This window comes from Hoplias malabaricus, chromosome 3 (genome assembly GCF_029633855.1).
Source record: "Hoplias malabaricus isolate fHopMal1 chromosome 3, fHopMal1.hap1, whole genome shotgun sequence".
Taxonomy (NCBI): domain Eukaryota; kingdom Metazoa; phylum Chordata; class Actinopteri; order Characiformes; family Erythrinidae; genus Hoplias; species Hoplias malabaricus.
The window spans coordinates 67,550,764-67,560,541 of record NC_089802.1 but is presented as its reverse complement, the minus strand read 5'-3'; the positions used below and the strand labels follow the sequence as shown (position 1 = coordinate 67,560,541).

Below are 9,778 nucleotides of genomic sequence, written 5' to 3'. Positions count from 1 at the left end.
GTCAGTGGATAAGTTGTTAATAAGGGTGAAGAAGTTTGGTGCTTCTCGAGAATCAGCTGCATGCCTCAAAAGTCCAACCCAACTCTTTTAAAAAGCTCTTCTTTCCACAGTTTACTTTACCAAAGCGCTCCAGTTGTAACTCTGGCACTGTAGAACGCCAACCAATCAGAGCCTGAGTTGTCTGTGGGACAGGGGGAGAGTGATCCACCTTCAAGCAAAACATAAACAGCAAATTCACCAGTGTTTAACACTATTATTGTTAAATTAACACAGAGAATGTTCAAATTATATTTCCTAAAAACTTAATTTAACAGTAAAAGTTTTGATTTAACACTGGCAAATTTAATGTGTAGGTAACACTTCTGTTCTTTGATTTGGGATACTGACACTTATTCATCAAATTTGCATAAAAATTCAAATCAAATGTTGAACTGAAAAGATCAAAGCAGAGATATAAGCACAATTTGTGAATCAGCCTCAGTGCCTGGAATCAAATATTCACACAAATCACAACTTTATCCCTTAAAGATGGTGGAATGATGTGATTTGTGTAAATATTGTCCCAAAATAATATTTTTAAATAATGTTATTGCGGTGTATTAAATGTTTTACCAGCACAACTGGTGTTAATGTTTCTTTTTGTTGTTGATGGATCATTATAATAGTTATTATAAAAATGTAGATATTTTGAAATGCAAAATGCAAAAATAACTGCAAATAATTTTGTTACAGCTGCTACCCTCAACTGTTACACACATGCACTTTTATCAGTTAACTGTAAAGATATGCCCGTTCATTATCTGTAAGCGTTTATCCAGTTCAGGGTCCCGGTGGGTCTAGAGCCTGGAGGGGGCGCCAGTCCTTTACACGGGGAGAACACACCAACTGCTCACAGACAGTCACCTGGAGCGGGAATCGAACCCACAACCTCCAGGTCCCTGGAGCTGTGTGATTGCAACACTACTGCTGCGCCACCTTAAAAGGCCTCTGTTAATTAATCTTAAGCCTGTGCAACACAGCGTGAGATAACCTGTATGTATTTCTCTGGTGGAGTTGGTGGGCGTGTTTTCAGATGCTGAGGAAGCTCCAGTTTCATCATTGAGTCCTTTAATCTCTTACTCTCCATCATAGTCTACACAAGATCAAAGACACAATATATTAGAAAAAACCCTACATTTGCTGCCCTAGTAAATTTAAAAAGAAATATTAACTGGGAGCTTATGGTTGGTATAGGAGCTAAAGACATCGTGTCTAGGAATAAGGAGGAAAGGAAATCTGGATAAGGTAGCATTGATTTAAGGAGAAACCCTAGAATGGTTTAAAATATTTTATGACATTCTCCAATCGATACAGCACTGTCATTACCATACATGCTCCGAGGAAAACATTCTGCTGCCCCAGGTTTTACAAAATAATGAAAAAACAAATTACAAGGTGTATCAAAATTAACACAGTCAAGACAAGAAGGCATTGTACCTACCTGTGAATAACGCGGCATGTAGCATTGCATTAGCCTAGCCATATCATATCCTTGAAAGCGATGTTTACGATTGTAATCGAAACAGTTTTTTTTTAATTCAGAAGATATCTCCTCAACATTTGCAAGCTCTTAGGTATCTTTGCATGCTTGAAACTGGTTTAATGTTTTTATGAAGCCTGGGTGTGGGTAAATGGCTACAAAAACAAAATGTTTCAGTCCGGTATGCATTCTCTCTCTCATTCTCTCTCTCTCTCTCTGCTCACAATAGTGAAAAGGCATCTGGAGCTTTTTAGACAATAGAAAACTACAAACCAAGATGAGGATATTGCTTTGCTCTTGCTCCATAGGTGGGCAATACTGACTTATTTTTTGCTGTTTTGATTACTTAAGGGGGATATATCTCCAAACTGCATGAAAGTGAACACAGCGAAAGTGCTACAAAACAAAACAACTCAAGTTACAAATGAATTTCTGTTGTAATTCAAAGAGGAAATAAAAAATTACAGACAAGTGAAACTTCAGCCATATACAAGCAAGAGTTTTTCCTCAAACATATCATTCCACCTTAAAAACACTGAGCTTCTGAACATAAACAAACCAGAGAGAACTGCAGTTCCCCACAATCATAGACATCCTCTTTAATGTTAAATCTTAATCATTATGACTCCTTGCAAAACCCAGAGCGTCCTTACACCATGCCCATACACTGCATTCTCTCTTGTTCATTTTGAACAGAGTGGCTATGAAAAGATGAGGCAAGACAGGGTGGGAATAATGGAAATTAGAGGCAATCAGTTCGGTTTTAAATTGTGATTGTTTTAGCACTTTCATAACACTTTATCTCACCTCTTTGTAGGAGTCTGTAAGGAAACCCCACTTGCTGTACCAGACTTTGGCAGATTCCAGTTCTACGTTAACATGAACTTTCCTGAGACAGACATAGGCATACACTTACACATGTTCAGGCTAATATTGTATATTGATTTTTTAACAATGTATGCATAATGATGCAAAAAAAAAAGACACAGACACAAACATCATACAAATACACAAAAAATGTAATGTGAAAAGAAGACAAATCATGATTATACTAAAAACAAAAGAAAACCTGATGGCATATTGTAAATTTGCAGTCTTTCTGGGAATTATCCCAAACTTTTGTACTTTATCTACTCAATAGAGGCATCGTTATGATTTTAACCCAAAATTGACTGATATTTTATCAGGTTTAAACTTTCTGAAACTGCGCAGAAATAAGCTTTTTTTTCCTTTTCAAAAGAAATTACCTACCTGTTGCAACATCCTGCTCATAGCAATATGAATTCAGGGAACAAGGGGGCAGAAGACCCAAGGAAACACTGTAAGCTGTGGTATGCTTTTACAACAGACTAGAGTCTGAATATAATATATATAGAAATCAATGAGCTCTAAACATTAAGACAGTATGTTCAAGTAGTTTGGATTTATTTACAGCAAGCAAGGCAACCTAGTCACTACCAAAGATTACATCTCACGTGTTTATATGCTTATATATGGTAGCATGTAATTCACAAAATGAGAATAAAAATTCAATATGGGAAAATGCAAGCTGAGGATATAACTAATTTCCTACACACTTTTAGAAAAAGGCAAATTCATTACAGGGCCGCATGGGGGCGCTGCAGCTAGTGTTGCTGCCATACAGCTTCCGGGTCCTGGGGTTATGCTTTCAATCCCAAAGGTCACTGTCTGTTTGGTGTTCTCCCCATATCGATGTGGGTTTCCTCCAGGTGCTCTGGTTTCCCACAGTCCAAAAATAAATGTTGGTAGGTGGATTAGCTACGCAAAAGTGTCTGGTGTTGTGAGTGTGAGTGAGTGCCATGTGATGGACTGGTGTTCTGTCCAGGGTGTGTTCCTGCCTAGCACCTGGATGACAGTGGCATGCCAGTGGCATTGACACCTCAAGTACGGGTGAAAGTGGTATATGCCATTGACAAACGCATATTATGTATGGGTGAAAGTGACATATGCCAATAGCATTGAAATGTATCGTTTTGGTGAAAGTGGCATATGCTGATGTCATTGACATTTGTTTTTGTGACACTGGCATATATTCCATTGTGCCAATAGCCTACGTTTAACAAGAACTTGAATGTTTATATAGACACCTAGCTAAAGTTGGTGCCAAACATCCCTATGCTAGCTAAACATAGGTGCCACTGAACTACAAGTTGTTCCCATGCTAGTATCACGATAAATGTCTGTGTCAGCACTAAAAGCAGAGAACGAGAAGTCATTTATAGGTGCTAGTATCTACTGGCAAGGTAGGTGGTACATTGCATTAACACAATTTACAACACTGCATATCAGGTACTTGAAAGCTGACATTTCAACCAAGACATGATGACTTTCTGAACTAGACTCCATAACATATCACCATACATAATCCAGATTGCCCCTAAATATTTTTTGTCAGTCTTATGCAAAGTTTGGACACCTCTTAATAAGTTGCCTTAATGGTTTTCTAAGTGACGATAAATTAATAGCCTCTATATAGGGAACAAACTTCTGCTCATTTCAATTAATTGAACTTGCAGAAAAAAAAGTTAAACGTGGCCTGGCACATTCAATATTTTTATTTTTAAAAAAGTTAATAAAAATGAACAGATCACTAAACCTTAAAAAAATACAATATTTAAAGTTTTTTTTCTCTGTATAGGTGGTGCTGTTTTTCATAGTTCTTTAAAATTGTCCTTTTAATAATTAACTATATTTGAATTTAAAGTGTTAGAAAGGTGATAACTTCAAGGGCCTTTATTTTAAAATGACATAAAGAATGCCTTGGTATTAAATGATTGACACATTCAGATGCTGTACTATCATTTGTATATGAAATCGGTGAAGCATTCCTTTTTAATAAATTTAATATAAAAATCAAAAGAAATCCATTTAATGGGTGCCACAGTGGCGTAGCAGGTAGTGCTGCAGTCACACAGCTCCAGGGACTGTCCAGGTGACTGTTGGTGAGGAGCTTGGTGCATTCTCCCAGTGTTTCCTCCGTGTGCTCTGGTTTCCTCCCACGGTCCAAAAACACACGTTGGTAGGTGGACTGGCGTGTCATAAAGTGTCTATTGATGTTAAATATGTGCGTGTGTATGTCGCCCTGTGAAGGACTGGCACCCCCTCCAGGGTGTGTTCGTGCCTTGCACCCAGTGATTCCGGGTAGGCTCCGGACCCACCGCGACCCTGAACTGGATAGGCGATTATAGACGATGAATGAATGAATTAATTTAATATGTTAAGAGCATTTATTATGAAATGCCACAATGTCTCGATATCCTCATGACGTGCGGCTTTTCTTTTGAAATCAGTTCCACGCTCTCACCCTAATGTTTAGTGTGATGTCGATGTCACCGTTATGGCGTAATTTGTGTCACAATTCTGCACGTGTGTGCGGATATTTCTGTATTGAGTAATGAACACATGAGCACCACGATAGAGTTTGTAAAAATGTATGTAATCATTTTGAGACCAAAAGTGCACATATGCCTGAAAAATCCCTTTAAGCGTATAGCATTTCAGTTTTCAATTTTAGGCTGATAGGCTTCCATATTCAGATGCATGGCCCAGTGTTGCAAACCAAAACAGCGGTGTGAAAAATGTCGTGTTCTGGTTTATATGTTTGGGGTTATAACCACGTCTTTAAAACGTAAACTTTTTTTAACCTAACGTTACCAGATAATATAATATTAACATATCAGCGATATATACAGAATGTTTTTCATTAAATATCTAATTGTGTTTTCTATTAAAAAACCCCACTGTAAAATACAACACAGCTCTTACCATATTTCATCCCTGTCCACATAATTATAGGTCTTGCTTGGTACATTCGGAGCTGCCATAGTTTCCCACTGAGGGATTCACACTTCAAAACTGCACATTGTGTAAACTACTCCGAGAGATCTGTTTACCATCACCACAGCGACGAGAAACCGCCACATTATTGTGATTAAGGCTGTGTCCCAAACAGTACCCTATTCACTATATAGTGCACTAAATTGAAGTTCAGCCATTTGGGAGTATTCTCTGAAAACTGCGTCCGAAATGGCAAATTTACTCAATACTAGATTTGACACAGTAGGTAGTACTCAGTCATTAAAGCAGTACATTGAGTAGTATTAGCGATTGAGTAGTATTAGCCACACAACCCAGGACCCACACCATCGCACTGACGACGGTGTTCTATCACCATTGACAACACTCATCCGATCTTTTTATTTATTTCAATATTTGATATGGTATTGTGCTGTTAGTAACTGTATTCATCTGATACAACACTGGCAGCAGTACAGACCACCTATATGGAAAAGTAATATAATAAAAATGCATTTAAATTATATATTTATAAATTATAAGTATAATTTAAATATTTTTAAACATGTAAATATGATTCAAATATAATTAAAAAAATATTCCTATAAAATATAATTAAAATATAAATATTAAATTACACATGTGAAAAATGTAAATAACAAAAATACAATATATATATATGCAGTATATATATATATATATATATATATATATATATATATATATATATATATATATATATATATATATATATTTTTTTTTTTTTTTTTTTTTACTTACCCCAAGGGGATAAACTGTACCATCAAACAATGGCACAATATGTACCAGCATGAGATATATAGTACCATCACAGTGAAATGCAATTTTGAACCCACTGATGAGTAAAGTTTTTAAACAATTATACACTCAAATGTTTATAATGTCTTTCTATGCTGTTTATTTAGCAATAAACACACAATTTAGCATTAAAAAAGTGCATTAGAATTAGATGTACATAGTAACACAGCAATGTTTATGAAGGTAAAATCAAATAGTAAAAAAACCTGATTACCTCCCCTGCAGTTTTCTATAAAATTTACCACAGGGCAGTTGTAATTTGGACGGCTGATCATTCTCTATGCTACAGTCACACTGTAGCATAGAGGTGGTGGTGTGTTGTGCTGATACCAGTGGATCAGACAGATGGATAGACATGCTGTTGGAGTTTAAACCCATAAGTGTCACTGCTAGATTGAGAAAAGTGCACCAAACAAAAATATCCAGCCAACACAAATATCCAGCCACAGTGTCCTGTGGGTGGCATCCTTTGTTCACTGATAAGGGGCTAGTAGACAACCAACACAAACTGTGCAGTGACAGATGAGCTGCTCTCCTTGACTTTACATCTACAAGGTGGACCAGCAATATATGGGAGTCTAATAGAAGGGACAGTGAGTGGGCACAGTGTTTAAAATCTCCAGCATTCCAGACCTCTCTACTGAGGGGTTCCAGAACCCACTCCACATAGAGGTGGGCCTACACCTATCCAGCTGGTACCTCTGAAGCTTTTACACCAGCTCCACGTCTCCCCCACTATGAGGTTACATTCCATGTGCCAAGAGAAAGTTTTCAGTGCCAAGGGCCATGCTGCCAGCCCCACCCCACCCGCACGCTTAACCTATTAGGCATTGCATTGCACTGTTAATCAGGATCTTGCAGATGGTGAGAGCACATGATCTTCACAAGTTGCCTTTTGTGGCTGACCCTGGCCAGATTATGTGGGCTACCTGGCCACCAGCCACTCTCACTGGGTTTTATATATAGCAATATTTTTACTGTATATTGCATTTAGATACTAGACTTAAATCATCTTTGTTTTTTTGTTTAAATTAAGAGCAGTATATAACTATTATTCTACTATTATTATTATTAGTATATATATATATATATAGTTTATAGTTTATTAGTATATATATATATTAGTTTATTAAATTATTAGGTAATGGTAATATTTTTTAACAATAAACATAAAAATAATTTATAAAAAATTATGAAGCTTCAAATATAAGCAACAGAATTATAGTATATATATATATATATATATATATATATATATATATATATATATATATATATATATACTATAATTCTGTATTCTTTATATATATATATATTTTTATATATATATATATAAAGAAGAGCAATGTTCTACTATGGAGGCACACACCAGTTAGCACAGATATTCACAAATGCGTGAATCAGGTGGTGTCTGAGCCAAGAAATCAGCAGATTGTGCTGAACCTCTTGTGAAAAATGTTAAAATATGTTATAAGTAAAACATTTCCACCCGATAGAAAAATTTGGATAGATACCTGTTCACTTTACAATAAAGTGATTAACAACTCGGTGGCACAACAGGTAGCATCACTGACACACAGCTGCTGGGGTTGTGTTCGAGCCCTGCTCTGGGTGACTCTCCGTGAAGAGTTTGTTGTGTTCTCCCTGTATCTGTGTGGGTTTTCTTCCGGGTGCTCCTGTTTCCACACACAGTCCAAAAAAATATGTTGGTAGGAGGATAGGTTACTAAAAAGTGTTTGTAGGTGTGAGTATGTGAGTCAATGTGTGAGTGTGTGTTGCCTTGCAATGGGCTTGAACCCCCTCCAAGGTGTGCCTTGTTCCCAGTGATTTCAGTTAGGCTCCAGACTCACTGCAACCCTGCACTGGAAAAGCAGTTATGAATAATGAATGAATGAATGTTTAACATCAAGGGAATGTCATTTGCTTGGTGAAAATAAATCATGCAAAAAGTAGAGAAATTATGGAACATTCAGTCAGTCATTATCTGTAACCACTTATCCAATTCAGGGTCGCGGTGGGTCCAGAGCCTACCTGGCGGGAATACACCCTGGAGGAGGCGCCAGTCCTTCACAGGGCAACACAGACACACATTCACTCACACCTACGGACACTTTTGAGTCGCCAATCCACCGGCAACGTGTGTTTTTGGACTGCGGGAGGAAACCGGAGCACCCGGAGGAAACCCACGCGTACACGGGGAGAACACACTAACTCCTCACAGACAGTCACGCGGAGCGGGAATCGAACCCACAACCTCTAGGTCCCTGGAGCTGTGTGACACTACCTGCTGCGCCACCGTGCCGCCCTAACATTCACATTATTTCTGTTAATTAAACTTATATCAACCTTGGTCTCGTCCTGGGGCCTGGTCTTTCCAAAGGTAGAAAACCATTGTTAATCTTCAGGAGCCTCAGAAACCTGAGCTATATGCAAATGGGTGACTGCCCCCAGTCACACTGAAGCACCTGCATTTTGTGCCCAAAACATTCATCGACACCGCAAAGCATCTCAGGTAGCTTAGCAAGGTAAGACAAGAGCCCATATACCTGAGAAAAGCACATCAGGGTCAGCTGCAAGTAAGTTGAGGTTTCCCAAAACAATGAGGACTGAAATCGGCTGCACAGACATAACAGAGGACTAACAGGAAGAGGACTAATTCTAATGCTCAAAATGGTGCCTTGCTTATAAAGTAGTATGAAAATAAACTTCTGTTAATTTTAAACCAGATGTTATATTCAGATATTTTTGGTTGGTGAAATATTACGTTGGAGTTTTTATGTTTACCTCTTCAGACCAGATATGAGCCTGGTCTTTTATGATTAGATATAAATTAATGGTGAACTGTCAAGATGGGTATTGAAACAAGATGTCAGCTCCTATTTATTTATCTCACTTGGTGGGTATGTTGCTGTTTCAACACTCAAACTTCAGTAGCATGTAGTCAATTTTGACATATTTTCCAGTTGCGGTCACACATCATGAATCAAATTTCAGCCACAATGTATCTCAAGACACATTTGGACTGTACTCAGAACAGCTGAAATAACGAGAGTATAATTATGGCAGAACACAAGCCTCTTCTCTGTGAATGTGAAATATTTAGTTACTCTTCCTTTACTATCAGAAATGATAGTGATATATTTATATTGAAGAAATCAGTTTCTAGATTGTTGGAAAAGAAAACATAACTAGGGTTGCATATGTGGAAAGTTTCAGAATCTCCACAGAACCTCTTGGTGCCTCACAGGCAGTCAACAGTCCCCCACTTATAGCAGCAGAGCCAGCCCAGTTGTGCAAACCAGTTTGTAAATTTTGACAATTGGTCTACTTTTTTAATCAAGTTGGTCTATTTCAATAGTGGTGGTATAAATGTGGTGGGAATATCCTGCTTACAAGAATATGATAGATAGCAGCTGAAACCAGAACTAAGATCAGGCAGCATATCTGGTTTGTAAAGAGTGAGTCTTTAACACAACCGCCATGTATGGCTGTTGTGGAATGGTGTACAGGTCCACCATTCCTAAATACTCTGTTACCTCCCCCATATCTACCTCCCCAGCTAGTTGACCATGCTAAGAAAATTCCCCATCTCGTTAATATTTGGGG

The 9,778-nt window shown here is 37.7% G+C and overlaps 1 protein-coding gene across 1 annotated transcript; it reads right to left on the bottom strand.

The window, feature by feature from the left end:
* On the bottom strand, positions 1 to 5,614 carry LOC136690676 (ciliary microtubule inner protein 1-like). Its single transcript, XM_066662617.1, has 4 exons — positions 5,306 to 5,614; positions 2,327 to 2,408; positions 1,031 to 1,132; positions 1 to 208 (listed from the first exon to the last, which is right to left on the bottom strand). Exons 1-4 carry the CDS (start codon positions 5,362 to 5,364, stop codon positions 53 to 55), a joined length of 399 nt encoding a protein of 132 aa, XP_066518714.1. The 5' UTR covers positions 5,365 to 5,614; the 3' UTR covers positions 1 to 52.
* Positions 5,615 to 9,778: the final 4,164 nt, after the last annotated feature.

Coding starts and splice junctions, on each gene's coding strand:
- LOC136690676 (XM_066662617.1), bottom strand. CDS start 5,364: ATGGCAGCTCCGAATGTACCAAGCAAGACCTATAATTATGTGGACAGG. Junction 2,409..5,305: donor GTGGACAGGGATGAAATATG/GTAAGAGCTGTG, acceptor TGTCTGTCTCAG/GAAAGTTCATGTTAACGTAG. Junction 209..1,030: donor CACCAGAGAAATACATACAG/GTTATCTCACGC, acceptor TTTTGCTTGAAG/GTGGATCACTCTCCCCCTGT.